At 40.0% G+C, this 25,606-nt stretch overlaps 1 protein-coding gene across 2 annotated transcripts in view; it reads right to left on the minus strand.

Annotated features, from left to right (window-relative positions):
• The window catches only part of ZNF318 (zinc finger protein 318), a 27,415-nt gene continuing 1,809 nt past the window's right edge, over positions 1-25,606 (minus strand). Inside the window, exons 2-10 of one of the 2 annotated variants that reach the window (XM_030499532.1) lie at positions 21,500-21,645; positions 16,011-16,644; positions 13,468-14,892; positions 10,702-10,801; positions 9,665-9,951; positions 6,669-6,872; positions 6,092-6,191; positions 4,929-5,047; positions 1-4,496 (exon numbers count right to left, since the gene is read on the minus strand). In XM_030499532.1, coding sequence (XP_030355392.1) covers positions 1,053-4,496; positions 4,929-5,047; positions 6,092-6,191; positions 6,669-6,872; positions 9,665-9,951; positions 10,702-10,801; positions 13,468-14,892; positions 16,011-16,644; positions 21,500-21,645 — 6,459 coding nt within the window. In that variant the 3' untranslated portion in view covers positions 1-1,052. The remainder of the gene's footprint in view (positions 4,497-4,928; positions 5,048-6,091; positions 6,192-6,668; positions 6,873-9,664; positions 9,952-10,701; positions 10,802-13,467; positions 14,893-16,010; positions 16,645-21,499; positions 21,646-25,606) is intronic. The other variant, XM_030499533.1, reaches the window with a different exon arrangement.

Below are 25,606 nucleotides of genomic sequence, written 5' to 3' on the forward strand. Positions count from 1 at the left end.
TTGTTGACCACCATATGTTTATTTTTTAAACAATTTACAAATAAAAATGTTGTATTTATCCAAGCAAACACATTCAATACTTTAGTCTTTAACAAGCTATACAAATGAGAACCATCACACTAGAGCTTTTGATAGCTCAACGACCATTCAGGGTAGGCATGCATGTGTCTGTATCACATGAAGCGAGTCCAATTCCTGACACCAGGGTTCTGGTCTTCTGCTTCTTCAGAGCTGGTCAGCTGCTAAATGATTTAACACAAATAGTTACTGGATCACAATACAATGAAAGAAAGCCCATTTCAAATCATGTAAGTGACCTCAATATGTCTGGTCCAGGTGTCAGGCCACAGAGCCTTACCGATTAGTCTTCTTCTCCAAAAGCCAGTCGGACAGATTTTCTCCCCTCGCTTTAGTGCTGTGGCATCCATACATGTGCTTATACTATACAATGAAGCAGCTTAAGTACAGATGTAATACGACAGTAATTACAAATCACAGAGACAGATAAACAAACAAACAAAACCAACTCTAATCACATTCTTGCATTTCAAACAATGAAAGTAAACAAAACCATGCATTACAGCTTAAAGAAATTTTCAGTTTTAGCTCTTCTGCAAGTCTCCATTTCCTCAAGTTCTAAATTGCTGTTCTTGAGCTTGTCCCAGTGGCTGGGCTACTCAGTGCTATTGACACAAACAGGGTGAGCTGGAAATCATCCAAAAATGGTCAAAGAATAAAAGCCCCCAAAATAAACAACAAAGACGCACGCATTATAAACGACAGATTCCATTTTAATAGCAGAGTGTAGAAAAGAAACTGGCAAAAAAATTCACATGAAAAAACATTTTACACAATTAATTATGTACAGAATAAAGTATGTGTCTGGTTTCCGATAATGTACGTTTCCATTTAGTCAAGTCCTACCACAGGATGCAAAATACACCCAAACCCCTCAACTGGAACAAAAAAAAAAAAAAAAAAAAAACCAAACGAAAAACATATACATAATCCCAGCTCTGGCTCCTCAAATATTGGGACTGGCTGGGTTCACTTCAACCCACTGGGCTTTCTGCTAAGCTTTCAGCTAAGCTTTCAGTGACTCCTGACTTTGTTGTAGCTTCCAAACTACTGTCAGCAGTTTCTGTTTGCTCAGTCTTCTTGCTCAGGATGGTGCATGCTCCCTTGCCTCCTGAGCCACCCTCCTTCCCATGTGTTTCTCTGAGCCCAGGAAGGAAAGTTTCCATGCACCCAGAAGCCTGACTTTCTGCGCTGCCCCCGTCACAACTCAGTGACGGCATCTCGACAGCACCACCTTTGCTCTCCTCCACTTGTGGAAGGATCTCAGATGTGGGAGAAATGCCCTGCATTTCTAGAACTGGCATGACCACTTCTGTAGTGTCACTATTTGAGGACTGCAATCCAAGCTGCGGCATAACTGTTTCAGAAATCCGTGTGCAAAATTCATCTTCCCGACTAGCAGAACTCAGTGTAGCAAAATCAGTAATCTCTGTTTCACCCACTGTTTTTTCATTGCCTAGCTTCTTAAGTTTACTGGACTCCAGCCTAATGGATGTAATAGTTTCTAGTTTTGAGACTTCTCTGATATTCTCATTTAAAAGTCCTGTTGTAAGGATGCTGAAGCATTCATGTTTTACCTTAGTATCTCCCAAACTGAAATCAGCGCTTCTGAGCTCAAGCTCTGCTTTCTGGGAGGGAAACTCATTGTTTTTCACATCATCTGATGTCAAAGAAACTTTCTTGCTATCCACATGAACATCTGCAGAGAGACTTTCAGATTGCTCAGTGTTCAATCCTGAGTGACTGGAATTCAGATGAAAGTCATTGGCTGCTGAGGTTCTTACAACCTCATGCTTTGTTTCTGGGGCGCGGACAGCTTCTTCTGAAAGATGCTCCCGATGGAAATCTGCTGATAAAGCAACTACTGACTCTTGAACAAGATCAGAGTGAGCCCTAGAAAAGCCTCCAATCTCTACTTTTTTTGAACCTCTTTTGATAAATACATTATCTAATGTTGCCTCAGATCCAGTGTGTCCTAATGATTTTTTTTCAACTTCAACTACTAATTCTACACTGGATCTGAGTTCAACAATATTTGCAGAGCTGGTGTTGACTAACCATGTAACTTCCTGCCTTTGGGTTTGGTTATCTAACACTGCATGGCCTGAAGGTTCAGGTTGAACATTTTCTTGAGCTTCTGATATGCTGCTTCTAGTTTCTGTGTTGGTGAGACATGTGTCTGGCTGTGCCTCTGTCAATTCTGAAGCACTAATTTCATTAGAACTAGTTTTTACTTCTACATTCGGAGAACCTGATAGATCCCAACTGCTTTCAGAACAAGAACAGGTTGTGATGACCTGTTCTCCATTACTAGTTCTGGAAGTGTCCCATTCACCAGAACTTCTTGTCAGTTCTGAAATCTTACTTTGGGTTTCTGAAAATCGGGGAGCTTTGCCAAAGGCTCCTGAATGAGATACTTCCAAAGCTATATTTTTCAGTTTTACATCTTTTAAGGAGGCATCAATAGAATTCTGCCCTGCCATTACTGCTACTAAAGCTTTTTCTTTTGAAGAAGTGTTTTGAGAATTACAGAGCAAGCCTGGACTATCAGTTTCTGAGTGAGTTCTACAGTTATCACTTAATTTTTCCTCTACTAAATGGGAGTTTCCCAAATTCTGAATTTTATTCTGTGTTTCAGGTAACAAAGTCTTTGGGTGTAAGCTAAGCTCAGGCTTTACCTCTTTTACTTCCCAGTCTTTCATCTCTATATCCTTCTCCAATGTACCAGGAACATTTGTGTCAGTAACTGCAGTTTTATTTGCATCTTCCTGTCCAACCTTCTCTTGGACCTCTGTTTTCTGCAGATCACAGAATACCTGACTGCCTACCTGCTCTCTACCTCTAATATCCACAAGTCCCATTTCTGCAGGTATCTGGAAACCAGAAGCAGTTTTTGTTTCTGGCCATTCTGTGACTGACATTTCTGATAGCTGAGGCTGAAGTGTTTTCTTGTTCATTTCAGCCTGATTCTCACTGAGAACCCAGTGCCCTGTTACTTGATTATTACAATGTGAGGAATCTTCTCTCAATTTGTTCCGAACATCTGTTGAAAGAAGAGTCTGAAATTTTTGGCCTACATCTTTCTGAATACCATTTTCAATGTCAGGGCTCATGTCATTATGAAGTATTAAGGTCTCCTGAATATCAGTTTTCCCCAGTTCTGAGCTTTTATCAGTTGAGTGGACTTGGCTAACTTCAGTAGCCACATTCTGAGAATCCTCTTTTGAGGAGGATGAGCTATTATTTGTTTTAGGGTTTGCAGATATATCTGCAGGTTTTGTTAGGTTACCGTTTTCTCCATTTGGAAGTGCAGAACTGGCAGGCTTGCTGTCAGCCGAACTCTTTCCACCACTACTGTAAAAAATATCATAGAGATCTTTAGCATTGGCTGTGGCCAAGCAAGAGTTTCGTTTCTCTACCTTTTTTGCCTGTTCACTGAAAGCAGTTGAAGGTGGTGGTGGAGGGGGTCTCACAGGCATTGCCAGCATTGTCTGTTCACTTTCAGACACACCTGGAGCTACTTCATCTGCGGGGATGACAGCTGTCTGCTGGACTGCTATTGGAGGAGGGGGTGGAGGTGGTATATCCGAAGTCTGAGAAGATTCACTTTTCTCTGCTGCCTTCAAATCCTCCTCTGCCCCTTTTAAAATTACTTCTTCTCCTCCAAAAGCTTTTGAGATGATATCTGGGGGAAGCAGAAGGTCTGCATTAGTTTCTTTTACCACAGGCAGTGGTTTGGTGGTAGCTCCAGAGGATTTTATGGATAAAAAGGTATTCAAAGGTGCTGGTTTGCTAACTGTTGCAGTAGTAGACTTCCTGAAAATCATGGTGGGGACTGGTAGATTGGGTAGAATTTTTGCTGGTGTTGATGTGACAACAACTGGTGTCCACGGGCTAGTGTGTGGAATGACAGTTTTACCAGACAGCTTGATTTCAATGGGCTTCACATGGGGTTTTGCAGACTGACACTTGTTCTCCTCTTTGTTTCCTTCTGTACTCTCCTCCTTTGGAATAGCTCCTGCTGGGGTTTTATCGTCTCTCTCAGTCTTTTTCCAGCTGAATTTCCCAAAGGAAGTCTGGCTTGGTGATTCCTTTTTAGATTCCTCTTTCTTTTCTTCTTTTTTCTCCTCCTTCTTCTCTTCCTTCTTCAGCTTAAGCTTGATACCCATTTTTCGCCCAGAAGAATCTATTTTACCTTGAGTTTCACTAGTCCCTTCTCCAAGCTCTGGGATACCCTTCGTTTCCTCTTTCTTTATTATTTTTGGTTTCTTCTCGTCCTTCTCCTCTTTCTGTTTCTCGACTAGTTTCCGTTTCAGCTCATTCTGCCGCCTGCGCTCTGTTTCCAGAACTACAGCCAATCCAGCCTGACGGTCTAGATTTCTCCTCTCTTCATAGAGTGGGTTTTCATCTATGTATTTCTGTGGAAATAAATGACACAATTTTAGCCACTGTTTCAATGAAAAATAAATAAATAATTTCAGCTCTGTAACAGTTTTGACTTGTTCATTAAGTGCCATCTCAACACTATGACAGTAGAGAACTTCCTCCTACCAGGAAACTGAGATGCTACAAACTCCACATTCTGTAATTTAATGTGAATTGAGTGGCAGCAGTGCTGTTATTTTACAGAAGAATTTGAAAATCAACACTGGGACTTAAACACCATTTCAGCTTCATGCAGATGAAAGATTAGCCTCTATGTAGTGGGAAGTTCTGCTTATTTAGTTCAGTAGAATGTACTGAAGACATACGTATACTCCAAGGAATCAAGTGCCATTCTTCAGTAAAGGAAGACAGAAGAAGTAGAAGCTAGCATGAGAAGCTACACTCCTGGTACACCAGCTACCGACCTTGTATTTCTCATTGTGGGGATGACTTTTCACATGCTGCTCTGCTGAGATCTGATCTCCAAAAAATTCATGACAGAGCTGGCAATAATATCCAGTGATAGGAATCAGAAACTCAGAGCCTGAAAGGCCAAAGAAAATGATCAGAGAAACAAAACTTAACAAATGCCAAGCTCTTAACAAAGCCGGATAAACGTATCAAAGAATAAGAGCAAAACCTCCAGCAATGTTCCTTTTGGAAAAATTAATGCTGCTCTTCTTATGCTTACGGTATGGGAAACACCACTGCCAGGAGCAAACACATAAAGTGAAGAATTACTATAGATTACTATGATTCAAAAAATTATTTCGGAGCTATCCAACCTATTACAGCTATCCCCTATTCGAGTAGGTTAACATTTCCTACAGTCTTCATCTATTTTCCATCTTTGTGGTGTAGTCTGTTCAAATACTATACACCTGTTTAAACCTAATTTATAAAAAGAATACAAATATTTTCACTGAAGTTCAGCAAGGCTTCATCCCTATGCCTACCGAACCAGCTGCAGTCATCTACACACTGCAGATTCTTCTTTACCAGGCACTACTAGAAGTATGTAACAGATTAATAAACTGAGATTGATCACTGGCAGGCCTATCTAGACATTCAGATTTTATATAAGTTTTCAAATCACTTACAACCCCCTCCACATGGCTTTCTCAGATTCTCTGTATCCACATTCTACCAGGCACTCATCAGTGATTTTTCAGGGAGAACTGTACTAAAAATGTGTTGAATGGAAAAGTCTGTTGCAAGACTGTGTGGACTACTGCACAAGATGTGCCTAAATACAGCAAGCTCTTGTGGTCATGTTCTGAATTCTAGCATGTTGGCAAAAATCACTTCAGAACTACACTGGAGAAAGAAAAAGTCACCTGGCATTCAAACCAAAAAACTAAACTCTAAAAAGAAGAGAAGGAAACATGCTGTATTTTCCTACACTTTTGCTGTATGATCTTTTGCACAAGAACAACCAGGAAATTAAATAATTTGCCTTTTACCTAATAATACAGTATTTATATGTGCTCCTATAACAAGTAGAGTTTTGAAATTCCTTTCTCTGAGCAACTGGAACCTGCTGGAGGGTAAAGGGAGATGATGCACAAGTTACAAAAAATTAACATACCTTTGGCAGGAACAGTTATCTTATCGATGCGTTTTATGGAGTCTTGTTTGGTCTCACTCTGGGTCTTCGAAGCCCAAGGTCTGTTGTAAGGATCCAGGGTCTATTTGCACAGTGACAGAGGTATACAGGCTCATATATTACACTAGCAAGGCAAGTATACTTGTCTTTTTCCTTTTTAACATCCTTTCAGAACACTGAACATTAAAATCAACGTGCAAATATTTACAGGAACTATGTTTTCCTCTCTTTCCCCTCCCATTTTTGCAATTTATAATGAGAAAATAACCTGTGAAAAGGGTAAATTATAGCAAAGAACAAGTAAACATAAGGAACACAAATATCAAACACTAGTTCCTGAGCAAACTGGACACAGGCCCCATTTACACTAGTTGGAATGCACCAGTAGTTGTACAAACTGCTAAATCTAGCATTAGGGAAAGAAGGATTTGATAAGCAAATTCTTGGGTTTATTTATTACTTTAGATTCGCTTGTAAAATGTAGTTCTGTGATGTATGTTTTAGTGTTAATATTTATAGCAATATGAAATGCACTTAGTGAAGGAAGCCTGCAACATACCTGTCTGTGTTTCTTATTATGCATGTGTGTGAAAAAGTCAAACATGGTTCCGCAGATGGTATTGCAGTCTTTGCACCAGTGGTTCCCTGCATCATAATATTCATAAATATTGGCCAACTGGAAAGGATGTTTGGAGGACTGTGAAGAGGATTCTGCTGGCTTCGGGCTTCTACCTCTGGATTTTTCATTAGTAGTTTTTGATTCCTAAATTGAACAAAAGGAAATACTTCTCTAAGACAAGGCAGGGCAGACATAATGCTCTAGAACTCAGAACCTGCCTCCAGCAGAAGCCACACACACCAAAAATAAAAATATGTATCACCTGCTTTTCAGGGCCCAGGCTAATTCCTCTGTTTCAGAGAGCTGGTACTGCCGACTAAGATGCTGCATGGCCGCAGTGAAGAACTTCCAATAAGGCTCCCAGATGTAACGGCTGGATGGTTGTAGGTAATCAAGGAACCAAAGGAACAAATTCCCTATGGCATGCACCCTTCCCACTTCGTGGGTTTCACATAAAGATTTGAATAATTCCAATTTACAATACTAGCCAAACAGTGCTCAGAAAACCTAAAATGGTTCCCCCAGAAGCATTCAGAAGTTACAGTAAAAGTAGTTTGGATGAAAGCAAAATAAAGAAAAGAAGTAAGAATTGGTTGACTAGAAGTACTTTTATCAGATTATTTGAGAGTTCCTGAATTCTTCAGAAGACTTGTTTCTTAGCAATAATAGAAAGATGGTGTTTTGTTAATTACCCAAGTATGTAAGGTGAAGCATCTTGCAATTTAAGCACGTGATATTTGCACTTACATTAATTTGTACAGAAAGACGCCATATAGTGATACACAAACATTTCAGGACTCTACCCAAAATTAATACTAAACTAACACTGCAGAATAGCAAAACAAATAATCCCTGATGAATGAGCCCTGCTAATTTTTATTACAATAGCACTAGATGTAGTTTGAGGTTTGAGTTACATTTTCAACGGCTGAAAGCCCATTATATTATTTCTAATCTGCATGTTAACTTAGCAGACCTGAGTTGGTTGCATGATTTCCAAGTTATTCACTATCCATGTTGAACGAGTTTACTTAAGCAGATTCAAAATTCTTAAGTAACATCTGCTGTACTTGAAATTCCCTTAGATAAACACAAATAGATTCTCTGCTATTAAAACCACCCCACACAACATACAGTGTAAATCAAATAATGAAGAGACACCCAGGCCACTATGTACCCCATAGATACCCATATCCCAATACAATCTTGGTAGCAAACTATGAAGTGACCCAGTGAATATTTGCAGAAACTGTGTGTGCAAGAACATAGGGAAGCTGACACATTTTTAAACAATGAGAGGATCAACTTATGATCTGCAGGAAGTGCATGGAAGGATGTTCATGATGTCTAACAAGTGTCATTGTTTATGTTACTTACAGACATATACCCACCCAATATACCCTATAAGAATACTATGTCCATCAGAACTTTAAAAGGGCAATGTTTCTCATATAGATAGGTGACAGTCAACTTTTAAACCCAGTTTGTGCTTAACTCCAGCTCAAAGATGCCTTTGATATTTTCTGCTGTTTAGAGCCCAGAAGGGATGATCTGTCTGTTTAGTCCAAGGCTCACCTCTGCACTATGTGACTACAACACACAGACACAGGTTCAGCAGCAAGGGACCACAAGGCAGCTTGCAAATAAGCAGAAAGGCATACATTTACGCCATGAGTTTTGGCTGAGCCAACTGATCTCAGTGTCAAAAGGCCTGCACCATATTTCTTTTCATTAAAAAAAGCTAACAATCAGAATTACGAGGTGAATCTTAGACACTAAAGGCAGTGTCCTATGTGCCTAGAGATATCTGAAATTATTAAACGTTCCTGGCCAGAACTCAGTATTTTCCATGTTAAAATAAGGAACTATGAAAAGGGGATCAAGTCATTATGGGTTTGGACAATACAAACAATGAAAGTTAAAATAATTAAAAATACATTCACACATGCCATATTTCAACAAAAGAAAGCAATATAACTTAATGCAATTTAGGATTTAACAGACATTGCTGTCTACTTTAGCTTTACAGTGTGGTGACTGAAGCAAATGATTTGTAAAAGTAAGTGAATACTAAACTTCAGTGATGTTTCAAGAAACAACAAAAACAAAATACAAAAGCAAGCCTTAAAATGAAAGACATCTAATGAGTTCTCTGAATCAGACCAGGATGAAGCATAAAGAAAAGACCAGGATACACAGATTTTCCTCTCTGTAAAAAATATACAGTAAGGCCTAGACAAAAAGCATTTACCATCTCCCATCAGCTATTTCTGTTATATATTTGAATAAATATCTGAAAAGCATGATAATCAATGTCCTGAATACAGGCATAACCTTTCAGATGTTACTGTCATACACTACTTCCAAAGTAAAAACTATCTTCTGGAATGTGATAAGCCTGTTTTGATATATCCAGCACTCATAGATCATGTCAGAGAGACCATAATGATGCATAGTGACATTTCTTAAGACAGAAGACATAGCATGTATATAATAATCATGTTAAGCTGATTTGTTAATATCATCACCTAGTGAGAAGACCAACATGCTCCGAATTTGCGGAGAGCTTTGCTGCTACAAATATTCCTCCTTGACAAGCCGTTTCAGCAATGTTGTAGAGAAAAAACACCTGTCCTCCTGGTATGGCATTGAGACTGAACAGCTAGAAACACTCATGCTACTGTTCAATCCAACCAACACCTCAGCAAAACCAAGATCAGAACCAGTAAGTGGTACTGAACTGCACAAACCCTGAGGGAAATTATAAACACTGATACATTGACTCTCACCTGCATGCACCATCAAAACCAGCATATGACATGTGATAAACAAATGACATCAAATGATCCCCTAGTAAATGTCTGGGAGCAGCTATCTCCCCAGTGCCCTCTTCTCTTAGTGGGAAAATCATCAGCACACAAGCCAGAAGATTTTACCTTGTTGGAGGAAGATGTTTTTTCTAGACTTTTTGCATTTTCTGACTTGCTGTTCTTCTCGGAGGAATCTTTGGTTTCCACAGATGGTTTCCGGGGTTTTTCAAAAATGTTAATCCCCAGGATTTGTGCTACTTTGTCGAGCTCGGACTGCTTCTTGTCAGCTGCATCAGATTCTTTATGCAGCTCTGAAATCTCCTTCATAATATTCTCTTGTAGTCTGTTCACCTCAACCAACAAGGGGTCTTTGTGTCCATCCTTCTCACGACGTTTTTTCCTCAACATCTCTCCTGAGCCAATCAAGGAAGTAGAAGAGTTGGAAATGCAACACGAAAAGATCTGTGTAACTATTTCAGTGACAAGTAAAATACTAATATAAAATATTACAGCTAAATCTTGACTAGGAAGTTGTAAAGATGGAACTGACTCTCAAGTACAGCATTACCATACCTGCCTTGTTATACAACTCTAACAGAGGCATCATAATCCTCAAGAGAGAGAATCAGTTTAATTATCACTATTTCCCTGTGTGACCAAACAAGCTAAAGTTAATCCTACATTCTAACCTGAAAGTATCACTCGCCAAAGGTGACGGAAATTAGTATTTGCTTGGACCAAACAAAAGTTTTAAAAATAAAAATTTAGTTCTGTCTAGAGAAGACTTTTCCTTCTCCAAGTAAGATTAACGAAAAATTGAAAGGCATAATGACATGTCTTCAGTTACCATTTCCCACTTCTTCTAAACAAGCACTAAAATGCACAAAGTGCAATTCATTTAACTTGTCAAGCTGCCAAAGAAGATGCAAGAGCAACTGCTTGCTTCAGTGTAACAGCCCAATTTTGACATAAATAATTTTAATATAGTAATTAGCTCACTGTTTCCTCAAGAGTTCTGCATTGCCCAGAGTATGAAAATATTAGTTCTAAGCTATAGCCTATTCTTATTTTGGTCTTCACATCTCCTAGCAGGTACTAGGACTTGTGATACACCCCAGTGCGAAAAAAAAAGTGGAGAGAGGTGTGTGGTGTGTGCACTGTACCTTGCTGTTTACGAAGCCTGTCCAATTCAGTCTTGAGATAGTAAAGCTTCTTCTGCCGTGCTTCTCGTTCATTCTTCAGTTTTTCCCTCTCTTCTATCACCTAAACAGATTGGAAGCAGACTGGATTTTTTTCTCTTTCCAACACAAGTTAATCAGTCTTGAAAGAATGACAGCAGGACCTCAGTTTGCCAGTCACAGAACCCTGCTTACTACTCTTGAAATGTTTTTGAGTATTCTAACACAACAAATGCACCTCTTCCTCTGCATCTTCAGGTAACTATATCATGTGCTCACGCTTCAACCCTATATGAAGGTGATTTTTTTTGGGCAGTGTATTCCCTGAAACAGCTTTTTTATTGCACCATTTTCCAAGGCTCTTAGGCTCAGCTGACTATATTCTACAGGGGCAAGCAAGATCATGCTAAATGGCTCTCCAAAGCTCACACGGTATTTCTGCAGCTAGCATGTTCCATCAGTGACGAAAGACCTCACAGCCCTTCGCCCTGCCTCCTGCTTTGACTTCGGCTGATTTTAGCTATTATTTAGGTTTCTGCTTCAATCTGACCATAACTGTATCACCGAATTTCATATTTTGCAGGCTTAACTGTCTGAAATGAAACACCTGGATTATGTTTGCTTCTTGCTCAGGAAGGTAAACTCTTGCATGAGGAGCTCAGAAATCTGCTTTTCACTGGTTTTCATTGATTCTTATGCTAAAATTAAACCTGAAAAGTTCTTTTAATTTCCTTCTTGGCTTCATTTTTCAAGAAACAAGTGCCATTTTTTTTTACCTTCATAATACTCTCCAAGCTTACTACTGACTCCTTCCTTGAACGAACAACAACTGACCCAACGCCTTGTCTCTCCTGGAGAATTACTACGACTATGGCAACGTAGACGTGGGCAGGATCCATAGATCTTGCCCAGAATAAGCCCCAGAAGGAGTTCTACCAACACAGCTGTTGAGCAGTGAAAGCTCACGTATCTGCTGGTGTTGCACTTTGTGTAAGCACCCTTCTTTAAGTCACTTCAAACAAAAGCAGAGAGGTGATCTCAGACCAAAAATTTAAAGTGACTTCTTTTGAGCCTCTCTTGGATTCAGTTGTCCATCCTTCCATGGACTGATTTTCAGGAGTGTGATATAATCACTGAGTAGGCAAAAAGCTTCCAGCCTCTGTCATGTGCTGTTCTTCTACTAGCAGAGCTACAGTCACAATATATCATTAGCACAGCTACACTGAAAGAATCTCTCTAATGCAGATATGCATATGTAGATGAAAAATTAGATATGACTGGCAATGTGTGCTTGCAGCTCAAAAAGCAAACTGTTATCCTGGGCTGCACAAAAGACATAGCCAGCAGGTCAAGGGAGGTGATTCTTCCCCTCTACTCTGTTTTCCTGAGACCCTACCGGGAGTACTGTGCTCAGCTCTGTAGCCCCTAGCACAAGAAAGACATGGACCTGCTGGGGCCATGAAAATTATTCGAGGGCTGGGAAACCTCTCCTATGAAGAAAGGCTGAGAGAGTTCAGATTGCTCATCCTGGACAAAAGAAGACTCTGGGGAGACCTTATTGTGGCCTTTCAACATCTAAAGGGGGCTTACAAGAAAGATGGAGAGAGACTTTTTACAAAGGCCTGTAGTGACAGGACAAGGGACAACAGTTTTAAACTAAATGAGGGTAGATTTATTTTGGACCTAAGAAGATATTTTTTACAATGAGGGTGGTGAGACACTGGCACAGGTTGCCCAGAGAAGCTGTGGCTGCCCCATCCCTGGCAGTGTTCAAGGTTGGACGGGGCTTGGAGCAACTTGGTCTAGTGGAAGGTGGCCCTGCCCATGGCAGGGGGTTGGAACTGGATGATCTTTAGAGGTCCCTTCCAACCCAAACCATTATATGGTCTTATTTTAACAGTGACGACTGAGCGGAAACCAGTTTGAAAACCTGAAAAACCTTCAGGGCTCTTCCAGTCCTTTGACAATTATATACCCCCAGTTTCCTATTTTAAAATATATTCTTCCCCACTAGTCTCTAATCACCATACAAATTAAGGTAACTAGAAGAGGAAAACATTAACCTAACCTAACCTAACCCATAACCTAAACAGGTGTAAAGATGCACCAAGTAAAGAATAGTTTCCCTTAAGTTCTTCTGATTTTGTGATTCTTGTAAGAGATGATTAATACAAATGTAGAAGGAAAATTACATGTGAATGAAAAAATTCTTTAGTATATATTTAAGAATGTCTAATATAGGTGTAACCATGGTATTATTGTACCATGTTCAGATGGAACCTCCTGTGCTTCAGTTTGTGCGCACCGTCTCTTGTCCTTCCACTAGACACCACCACCAAAAGCAGCCCAGCTCCATCTTCTTTATACTGTCTCTTCATGTATTTATGTATCTAGATATCTTCAGGTGTTTCAATACCTTAAGCTCAGCACAATAAAGCTAAACTGTAGCCACCATGTGTTCTTCTTCTGTAAGATTCTGGCTGGCCCCAAGAACTTAAACTTTGTGCTTGATTTTATCTGTTCAGCCATAACCTATGGATGACCAACTTTAGGGGAATTTAAACTTTTTTTTTTTTTTTTAATTGACACAGAGTAATAGAGACAAATGCACAGAAAACTTTAACAAAAGGAAATTTAGTCCAACTGTTTTTAAACTGGAGCCACTCAAGGAAAAAAAAGGTGCACCTGAAGAGGAAAAGCTTCTACTCCTGCCATCAACATTATTTTGCTGTATAATAATAGGTAACATACCTTCTGCTTTTGAGCTGCCCGGTTTTTCTCATCTGACATCTTTTCTGTGTTATTTTTGAGAGGGTGTGAAGACAGACGAAGGGGCACTTTGGAATGAGCAGGAGTGGTAGGGACATGAACGAGCACTGAACCATCTCGTTTTAAATCGGGGACATCCTTTCCCATAGAGACTGTCTCAATCACTCGGAGATTGGGACGCGTGGGGTTCGCTGACATAGCCATAGTAAGAAGACCATGAGCTTCTGGCAGTGTAGGATTAGGCTGCTGGGCAGGGGGGTACATGGTCCAGCCAGGGGCTGCATACGCCATATAGTGCCCATATGCATCATATCCTGGAGGAGCCATTGTGGGAGGTGGATAGTTTTGGGGCATTTGAGTGGGAGTGAACTGGGAATAGTTGGGAATTTGATATTGAGAAACAGAAGTGGGTGTAGGCGGCAAACCAGCAGGAGCTGGTGGAACTGAGGGTATGAGAGGGACAGGAGGAAGAGACTGTTCTGGTGCACATGGAGGTATATCCTGTCCCACCGGCTTGTTCTTAATATATTCTGACTTCTGAAGAGAGCATGCATCTTTAGACTGCTGGAAAGAGACTGGAGGTGATGCTGAGCGCTGCTGGCCTGACTCAGGAGAACGAGTGTCACTTCGGCTGCGACGCAAGTCCCAAGGGTCCAGTCTGCGAGAATCTGAAGAGCGACGATCAGGAGAACGAGATGCCAGCTTTTTGCCATGAAGGCGTTCCTGGGTACGAACAGCCAGTTTTCCAATTTCAGCAACACCAATGTCAAGTCCAATGGTTTTGAGTAAGTCATGGATCTTTGCATACTCAGCATTAGGCTCTTCTAAAGGATCCAGCTTGACAGGCGGAGCAGGAGAAGGAGGTGGGCTCACTTTCTGGTTTATTATCTCATTGCCACAACTCACTGTAGGCTTCTGAACGGGCAGAGATTCAGTTTTGGTGTCCTCATCCTCATCACCATAAAGAAATTTCTCTTCATCCTCAATGTCAGGAAAACTACGCCTCCTCTTCTCCTGAGCACTTACAGAATCAGCCATCATGCCCAGAATTCGGGAGAAACCACTGCCATCCTGACTGGCCCTTTCATGAGGCAGCAGGAAGTCAGTAGGGCGATCAGTAGGCTCTGACTTGGGTTCTACCTTTTCCTTGTGACTTAAGAAGCTTCCAAACTTCTCTTCAAAAGTGAAAGAATCTTTGGGAGTCCCAGAAAGGGGACTCCACTCATATAAACCGTCATGCAAGTCCTTGTTTGCAGACTCTACAACAGAGTCTTTATTAAACCCTTTGAGAAAGTTCTCCACTTCAGAGGCAAAAGGAGCAGTGTCATTGCTCTGGGACAAAGACGAATGACTAGAAAGAAGAGGAAGATCCTTGCCGGGAGCCAGACTGCTTGAAAAGCCTTCAGGCTGAAAGAGAGAGAAATTACTATTTAATATAGCACCTTCTGAGGTGACCGTGCATCTCACAGAACAAAGGAACATACTAATTTATCGAGTTCAGGGCTGAAGAGTTAGAGAAGACAATATACAGTTTAAAGAGAACAAACAAGATTACAAAAGAAGTTGCCTAACGATTCTGAAACGTCATGTCCAGCAATGAATGCTTATCTCAGAGAACACACAAAATCATAATTTTATTTCATTATTTTTTTACAAGCATAAGAACTGAAACTTTTAAATTGAAACCCCATAACATAATTTTGGCTGCACTTTGAGTTTAATCACAGACAAATAGGATTTCAACACCTTAAGACAGGTAAAGCAACTGCACTGGGGTTATTCCCAGTCACTTCCTCACATACGCATAATTAATGCCATGTTAAATAGCATTTCCAATAATAGGTATAGAATGGGATCCTCAGTATTGGAGCACCTCCTGAGATAAACATGTCATTGCCAAACCAACACTGATCAGTACAACAGGCAGGTCAAAAGTGATATGGTAAATCATAAGAAAAGTCAATTTAACACAGTGGCTGCAACTGCATCTCTTTCCATTGCTCTCATTTTGTGACTCAATTGATATAGCTTGGGTACAAATTAAATAGGGTTGATCCCAGCCTACAGTCCAAACGGGATAAAAATAAGGAAACTCAAAGATGTTCTCAGCCAGAGATACTGAGGATGCATTAGCCAATTCTCTAAGTCTGTAATAAACAAACAAGAAAGAGGGACTGTAACAGGTGGAAAGCTTTGATCAGCATCCTGATTGCCTGTGGTACAAAAAGACTCAGCTTCTCTATAAAAGCTGGCCCAGATATCAGCATCCTGGACTGAATTTCAACAAGGGCATTTTATTCTGTCTCAGATTTTATATATACATGATTCTTGGTTAAATGCTTTCACTGTTTAAAGTTTCTAATGCAATCCTAACTTGTATGGGCCTGCAAAAAGATACCTGTTCTCCTGAAGACAGGAAAACAAAGATTTGGGGTTTCTATTTCAGAAATCCAACTAACATTCTGTATCATAAAGTGACTGTTTTGTAAAGTAGAAACATACAGACAGACAGACAGAGAGCAAACCTGAACAGGAGACTCTACTTCCATCTCCACTCGTTTCTTCAAAATAGATTTTTTTGGCATGGATGGGATTTCCTCAGGCCTGTATGTATACCGAGGCTCAGAAGTCTGTAGTGTATTTGTCAAGCCAGGGATCACATAACCACTGCCTGAAATATCATGATTCAAGTTTCTACTACGCTCTTCTTCTTCTCTTTTCCGTCTTGCACGATCAAGCTCTCGGAATTCTTCATTCAGGTACGATGGGCTTGGGCTTCTACTGCGGCTGCGGCTTCGCCTACGATAGTTTCGTGTTCCTGATGAGAAACCCTGATGCTCTCCACTCACACCATGCATCTTCTCATCCTTTTCATACCGTGGACGCTTTATTTCTCGTCCCCTCTCTTCTGGCCTCAACGGGTAGGAGGATTTCCTGAGTTTATCACCATCTCTATCAGATCCACGCGGCAGCTCTTCTCGACGACCATAATGCGGACTATAATCTGAACGATGGAGAAAAACATCTCGATTGCGGTAGTCTTCATCATGTCTCATGATGAAGGGACTTGAAGGTTGCTCTTCATGCGATGGGTATCTCTCAAGGCCTCGAGGACATGAGAGGCCTCTAGTGAATATTGGACCATCAGCCATATCATCCCTGTGTAAGAGAAGCGTAGAATAAACATTAAGTACTTGAGTCAGAGTAAACTAAGTCTTATTCCTACTCAAGAGTAAGAAACTGCATCAGTTTCAGAATAACACCACCATCACTAAACAGAAGCAACATTTTATGTATTTAAAGGGCAGAGGAGAGAAGGAGACTTATTTTTAATGATACTATACATCCCTCCTAGGAAGTCACCTGCAAACACAATGACATGAACATTTCGACTCATACTGCAGAAGGAGAGCATTGAAAAATTGATAGGATGGCTTTATTTCTGTGAAGGTGAAAGACTACACATTTAAAAAAAAACTTTACTATCATATTTCAGACCACAATCCCTTTCCTCACCTCTCCCAGCAAAACGCCAAGGTCACATTTCATATGAATTATTCAAGGCATAATTCAGTTTCAAACTGGCAAAGCAGCTAGATCCTCTTTTTATCTTTAGCTGTGGACAAGGACCACAAATCCTAGCAACGTTTTCTGGTGCAACAGATCTGTAGACAGGACTGTCACATTAACTGCTATACCCAAAAAGCAGCACATTTTTTCATATCTATGAACCAGGAATAGTAAACATAACAGTATCATTCTTTTGTGTCAGCCGCTGAATTATTATACACAGTAGACATGCAACTGGCACACCACCAGAATAACTTGCTACATCTCTTAGAGTATCTTCTTTTGGACTGGTTCCTGCACAGACCTCCAATTAGGAGTACTATTTTAACTAAGCCCTTTTTCCCCATCCCTAAGAACTTTTCTGGGACTGTTCTTTAGATCTGACAGAAACAAACCACACCACTTTAAAATTACAAGCTGCTGGTTTTACTCACAGGTGTTTCAAAAATCTAGCAAGATCCTCCAAGAATGGTAAGAAAATGAGCTCCCTCAGTGAAATCAATGGGACAGAAAACCTAGAGAAATGTCTTTCCTGAGGGATTGAGACATCAACTTGAGATAAACTATGTACTGCCTGAATCCTCAAAAATCACCTCCTCCTACTTCTGTAGATCTGAGAACGGCAAATCAAGCCATGCCAGACTACATCTTCAAAAATATTTGCACATGAATTACAACCCCAGTTTTTAAAGTTGCCAGGCTAAAGAATAACAGACATAAACAGACAAGGTCTTTTTCTTGAGTATTTTCATAGTTTACATAGGCATACCTCAAAACTGTACTTTATCTCTAACCTGTGTAATTTCAAAGCATTTCATATGTTATTAGATGCTTTATCAGTCCAACACATCTTTTAAGGCACATATGGCATACACCAGTGCCCCAAGTATTAGATGGCATCTTTCCAGTTTCCAGCAAACTATGACATCCGCCGCCTCCAAAAGCACAAAAATACCTAAAAACTAGCTAGAATTAAATTTAATACATAAATTATGTTTACAGTCTACATAAAGTTATGTCTATCCCCAGTGTCACCTTTTCTGAGAGCCTGCTAGACCTATACAAGCTGCATGAACACACCTGGTGGAGTAACAGATGTATTTCACCATACAACTTCAGCTGATTTTGGTGCAAATAATTTGCATAGATACTTGCCAGGTGTCACCTACAATTCAAATGCTCTAACTGCAGTGATGAAGCAGAAAAAATATTTAATCATACTTTGGAAAGACAGTAACAGCAAACCTACTATATTTCCAACTAGAAAGATGTTCCAAATACACTTTGAACAGCTAAGATGCAAATTTAAAACCTGAAGGTTAAATACAGATGTGAGGAAAGGGATTACTTGCCTTATAGAAACTGTGATTCTTTGAAGTACGTTTTCTGTAAATAAAATCCAACAGAGATATGTTCCTTTTGACTGTTCTGGGTGGCTTTAGCCAGCAGTGTCCACTACAGGCTGTTGCATCCCTGAGAGAGAATACAAGGTGGCACCACTGTGACCATCCCAATTCGTTCGCCACACAAAACCCATTAATTACTAGAATTTTCAGTTTCAGAGAAGGAGAACAGACCACAGACTACGTAGACACAGTGCCTCGGAGAACTACAACTAGTGTAAGGTAGATTACTTTTTGGCATATATATTTACATAGGCAGAAACAGAAATAAAAGTCTGACAGCAACCAACAGGACTCCACCTTAACACACAGCCTTTGAATAGGAAGTCAGATGAGCTGTTCATGCTCAAACCAACTGTCGCTCTTGATATTATGCCAAAAAAACCACTATTTCAGAGCACAGCTTAATACAGACCACATTTCTGCAGCAATATGGTCTAATTTTTTGGATTAATCTCAGATGAAAGTATTGGTGGGATGCTCTGTATAGCTTATGCCAGCTCAGATAGTAGTAGAATGTCATAAAAATACTGACGTAGGGAGAGATGGAAGACAGGGAGAGGGATAAGATATATTCTTCACTTTGATAGACCGAGATTTCAGAAGACAAAACAAACACAAAAAAATACTAATCTGTTGAAACAGAAGACTGAAGCTGCTTAGGTGACCTTAAAGCCACAGGCCAGCAGCATTCAGTATGCTTACTTAGACATGCGCAGGAGGCCAGCTGCTCTAGAAACCTGGGGCAGGTTCTTACAGATGTTTTAGGATGGACCTGCACATGCACACACCCCCTGAGAAACTCTCAGGGAGCATCCTGAAAATCCACTGCTGCAGAAGAATCCAAAAGCATCCCTGATTTCCATCTTTGATATCTTATTTCCTTTACAGGTTAATGAACCTCTTTACCATCCCAAGGCCCTGCAAATTACAGAGAATAATTCGTAAAAGAGATTGCTTGAAATCTCTGAGTACTTAGGAAAAATAGTTGAGTATAACTAAATTCAGAATTATGTGCTCCAAAATTTGAAAAGACATCTTCAGAAAACATTATTTTTAATTTGTTTTTATTTTTTTAATGAGAAGAGAATGTACCACATGCCAAACAAGAACATGACATGCCCAGTATTAAACCCAATGATGACTTCACAATAAGGGCTGCTTTAAAGCCCAGTGATAGATGTAAAGTCAGTGTCCTGATACCAGGGCAGCCTCTCAGAGGGGAAAACCAATACATGACCAAAAAACCCCATGAAAAACAATTTTCTTAACCAAATACGAAGTGTCCTTTAAAAACAGCCAAAATGGCTAAACAGTGAAGAAATTTGGAAGCCAGAAATAGTACCTGGAAGATTTAGGAAAAGCTAAGGGATCACTTGGTTGTCACACACTTTAAGGTTCTGGACAGTGGGCACCACTCAGACAAGTGCAGCCAGCATAAACAGACTAGATGAAACAAACCCCAAAAAGTAAATCACATAGAGTTCTTGCATGCCTCCACTACAAATATATGGGAAGCCACTTAAAAACTGAGGGCTACACGGTCTCACTTCCTCTTATTCTCATTCTGATTCAACTGTTATTTTTATCCCGTCTCAGGAGTCTATTCTGACCATTTGTTTACATCTACAGGTCCTGTAACAGAGAGAAAGTTCTTCATCATTTTCACTCTAATGTTAAAACAAACTCCACTGTTCCTGATATTACTTCTAACCATGCATCATAACCACAAACCAGGTTATATATAAAACCTCCCTGGAGAGAAAAGGAAGCAATGGGACAAACATACACACACACCACCCACCCCCCAGCCCTGCATGTTCTTAATGTGCAAGAGCAGTGCCAGTTCTCCTAAATACCATTTCCTGCTCCTTTCAACCTTTGTATTCTCCCTGGGCATATGCACTCATTTCATATAGAACACTGCAGATTGCACAACGGATTTATAAATCGAACACTGATCCCAGGAGAACTGAGGTAAAGGCATAAAAGTGACAGTACTGAAACCCAAACTCTCATTTGATTTTCTGCACCTGCTGAAACTTAACCTTACACTTAAGAAAGACAGGAAATTCACTTATTCTGCTCACTTCCCTCTTTCTCTTCGTTTTCCTTTTTTTATTTTTTTACCCGTTGGGTAAAATTGCATCAAAATTGAAGTTATAGTGCCTTTTTTTTTTTTTGCTGGATGCTTATCCCTGACCTGAAACTGCAATTGTATGTTCTGGGTCACAAACTGTGCCATCTTCACAATTCAAGACAAACAAAATGGTTCCATTTGCTCAAAGTCTTCTGATTTTACTTCTTTTACCAGATTATACCTGTTGTCCTACAGAAGGCAAAGATTTCCAAAGAGTATCTGCTAATATTTATACTTCACTGTTCACAGCAGTATTTTTAACATAAAAGACATCTCTTCATTAAATATGTTTCTCTCAAATTCCAGACAAGGGATGCTAAGAATTCTAACACTTATCATGTATGAAACTAACTATGTTCACTTGTCTTCTGCAGTTTTTGAAGTCAAAATAATAAATTTTCTTCAAGTTACACTAGAGCTTTCTTCTGGACTATTCTCAAAAATCAAGAAAGTAGATTATTCGTCCCAATAAATTAGAAAGTTGAAGCTTTATACTATCTGTAAACAACCTTCCTTTCAGTCAGGACTAGGCAGGTTCGTAAGAAATAGAAGAAGGTGGTTGAAGCTGTGAAATGTCAAAAGCAGCAGCTCCCTCCCACAATATACTCGGGGCACTTTTAGTTTACCTGGGTTTAATAAGCAGTTGACAAAAATCAGAGAAGAAATATCTATTTAGAGTTACTATGAACACAGGAAGCTATTTTTATTCAGGAATCCCCTGCACCGCAACTTGCTGGAGGCTGGGGGAGTATTCCAGGGAAACATCACTACATGCCTGCCCTCTTACCCTTGTTCCCTAGGCATCCACTGCGCTAATTAGATGTTTGGTTTCACCCAGTACAGCCATTCCCATGTTCTTACTGTTTCACATGCTTGAACCCCCATCTGCAGAGGACCATACCTGTCACTCAGGTTATCAATTGGTGAGCCCAGTCTATCAGGCAGCCTCCTTCGCTCTGGTGTGCCAATGCAATACCGGTCATTACCAACAGTAATCCGCAAACTCTGTTCCAGTGAAGACTCAGAGCGGAGACTCGGTGAACGTCTCTGCAAATTGAAGAAAGAGTGCAAGCCCATCAATCAGGGAATTTTAATCTCAGCCATAGAAAGGCAAATGACTCTGCTCTGCTTCACATGTAAGACTTGGGGTTGATGGATCAAATAAAAAAAATCAAGCTAGAAGAACTGTTCCAAATATTTCAACTGTATTTAGTTACTAAAGAAAGGGGACAGTATTGACTGCATTGCAGTTCTCATCCCAGCTGCTAATAACACGCTCTGTATTTTCCTTATCTAGAAGGGAAATTTTCAACTCAAAAATATATTTCATGAAGTACCATTCTGGAAGGTGGAAAAACAGAAGTTCAAAAAGTCTCAGATTTGCTGCTGCCCTCCTTTCTTTGTAGAGGAGAAGCAGCTAAACAAACATTGCATAAAGAACAGTGCCAGGAATTTCTTAATAAAAGTGTCTGGATTTCTGGCCCTTTCCAACTTTAGTAACAACATCAACCAAAGTATAAACCAGTGTAAACAAAGATTTTGCTAGCAGTGATGCTTTCAACAGTTTTCCTCACCTCATGCTGCTTTCAGCAGGTAAGTGCAACATAATACTAAAAGCACCAGTGACTATAGAAATACCTTCTATAATAGAATTTCCATTATCATTATTCATTATCAGTAGAGTTAAACCAGAGCTAAGTACAGTCACCTTTGAAAAAACTATATCAGAGAAGGCCTGAGCTAACTGCCTCTGCACAGACCTTCCTTTGGGGATACATACTCAATGCAGAAAATGTCATTACTGGTAAGTTATGCTTAACTAGTTACGCCTCACATCACTCTGGAATATGCCACTAAAATACAGGAATGATCAAAGTAAGGGGAGTTCTGTAAAAAACAGATGAGACAGCCTGAAGACAGAGATACTTGATTTGCTTTTTTAAACCAACATGGTTTAGATTCAGCTTAACAGGAAGCAATGAACCAGCTTCACTTCTGCCAAACCAGTCATGCACTGCATATTGCTTTCACTGCTGAAAACTGCAGCAGCAAGCAGCAGGTGCACTATGTTGCCTGCATCCACCCTCCGAGACGATGCAGCAGATTCAGCTCAATCCTCGCATAGAGCAAAAGAAGAACAGTACATAATCTCCATCAAGAAAGCAAAAGACAAAAAACCCAAACCCTCACAAATTTGCCTGTACACAATTTATATTCAGTACAAATCTGCACTAGAATCCATTGTGGACATAACCTTGTCCTACAGTAACATATTAGTGATTTCTACTTTGCTCCATTAATCTGAATCCCAGCACCTATCAGAACACATTTTAATTGCCTTCTAAGACCAACTGTGTTGTATCACACAGTACGATCCTGCAACAGCCTGGCTGAGATACAACATATATAAGGTGCATGTGTCTTACATAAAAACAGTCTAAAGGCTCACTTGTGCCCAATATAACACTGAATTTTGAGGGTTGCCTCAAGAAGTTATTTTATCTTGAAGGGCATCTTTTTGCCATGGAGACTGTTGGCAAGTTGGGCAACACATACATGTTGGTCACGCACATACATGACCACCTCCTGGAACTACAAGAGAAGTGATGATTACATCTCAGAACAAACTTCTGGGCAAAGAAAAGAAATAGTTTACATTTAGAAGGGGTAGGATGTTAGGATTGCCTGTGACTGCCATACAGATTGCCTAGTGAGAGCACTTACGGTGGTACATATTTGAACCTCATAAGTTTTGGTATTTGGGATTTTTTTTCATTTTGAGTTTTAACAGCTTTTTGCTTTGGAGCATTGAACACCACCACTACTCATTCCCACCTATGCACTGCACTGCATTTTCCTCCCTTCCAGTTCCGGCACCTAAACAGGAGTCACCATTGCTGTATTACTGCACAGGTTGCATACCGGCTCCTCATTCCTTCTTTCTCTGTTGACCAAACATACTCCAGTCCTCTAATTTCAGCCAATTTTCTTAAAAGAAAGCAAAAAACCTATGAGAAACTATAAATTGAATAAGCACACAGGTCAGCATGGAGAAATAAAAGCAGTATGTGTTAGTCCTGCAAGAACAAATAAGGTCTGCCAAAATCTCTCACTGTACAGCCCCGACCTTCCTCTCCTCCATTACATTTTTCAATACTTGCCCCAAACCATTACTGTTGCTACATGCTCTTCCAATCCCTATAAAGTTTTCCCCAGCTACTAAGGAACTAACACCATCTGTAAGTGAAATGTCCAATACACAGCTCCACTTGCAGTTAGCATCCCAGTTGTGCATGAGAAAATGTGCAATGGCACCAATACCTGGACTGCATGCACTCCATCCCATAAAAACAACAAACTAACAAACAAAAAAACCTTCACAAAAACCAAAACCAAATCTCAGAGTCAAGAAAAAGGAGTAAGAAATCTCTAAGGCTGCTCCTTCCATACTGCGATTCATATGAAGGGTAGGACAATAACCTAGGGTTTGTACTCAAAACTTTTCTTCATTTCAACCCCATACCCTTACTCCATCAGTATCTTCATTCCATAACCTACATCTTCTACCCTTACACATATATTCCCCTCTTCCAAGTCCTCCTTCCTGGTTGCAGCTTGAGTTCCTCTTCCTCAGTCTTCTGTCTGTATTCATTACCCCTCAGTGACAGCTCCAAAACACTATTTACTAACAACACTTGTGTTAACTCTCTGTAACTTTCTGTAACATTTTGTACCTTCAAACTTCTGGAGAGGGGGTCTTAAGTCATATAAATCTGAAAACTTTAATAAAACTTCATGCTAACCTAACATATCTGGTGTCTGTTTTGTTTTGATCACACTTAGTTCCACTGTTTGGAAAACATCAGCATAATCCCATCTTCTATCTTTCTCGAATTAATGCTAATTTTGTAAACAGTACTTCTAAAAAGTAAAACCAACTTGTATTTGCATTTTATGCTTTATAACATCGCTTTTAAAGAAGTAGTGTTGTCAAACACCTTTTAGTGGACAAAAACTTCCATGGAAAAAATGTGCCCAATATACACTCTAAGAATTCATTACGCTGGGCTTTACCAGATGCAAGAAAATGCACAATGCAGGTGAAAGAGCTATATTTAATTGTCTCAAGATCCCTCTTACTGTGAGTGCTGCTTCCAAGAGAAAGGTTTGCCTTAAATGTATATCCTTGCAAATAAACAAAAAATCTAATTGGCTCAGCAGTTCAGCACTAGGTAACTTGCTAAAGCCTGATTTCTCAGATTAGTAATTTTTCAATCCTCCTCTGAAATTAGAATAAGCAAGAAAAACATCAAGAATCTGCAACAATTTGCAGAGAGGATTACTGTAACTTGAGCCAGAAGGGTGCAAAATAACACTGGGAGAACGGTGTTTGTCAAAAATAACATTAGTGTAAAGCGGGGGGGGTTTGATGGCTTTTTTTTTTTTATCCCTAAAAGGGGAGTGTGAGGCTTCCAGTCAAAAACTCCCAGTTATAAATTTCTCCAAGTCTGAACCACCAACACATTTAGCACTGAACGTTTCGGAGAGCCGGTACAGGTTCACAGCCTGTCACGAATACAGTGAAATGGTAGACTAAGTGATGGTGAAGTCAGTTTAAGAAAGTTCTGCTTCTGTATCCCAGTTTGTCATCCCCTCAGTTGTGAACATGCGACTGTGCATCAAACCACAACACAAAATTGCACGAATCAAACTAAAAAAATACCTCCTTTTAAAAATTACTTCTTTTCAATCATGGGTCTTAGTAGCAATGTAATTTCAGGGCTACCCCACAGGCAATCTATAAGATTGAGATAATGGTGAAATAGAGCCTAAAAACAAACAGCCAGAGGCAAGCTTCTCAGCCTGGCTTAACTGTCAAATACATTATCTTCCCACACCTTCAGGACAGCTCACCTTTAAATAACAAATAGCACCAACAACTGAATTGTTATTCCACTACAATCACCTGCGATTGATTCTATGGCTACAGCTCCGAAGAAATCCAGTA

This window comes from Strigops habroptila, chromosome 10, assembly GCF_004027225.2.
Source record: "Strigops habroptila isolate Jane chromosome 10, bStrHab1.2.pri, whole genome shotgun sequence".
NCBI lineage: Eukaryota > Metazoa > Chordata > Aves > Psittaciformes > Psittacidae > Strigops > Strigops habroptila.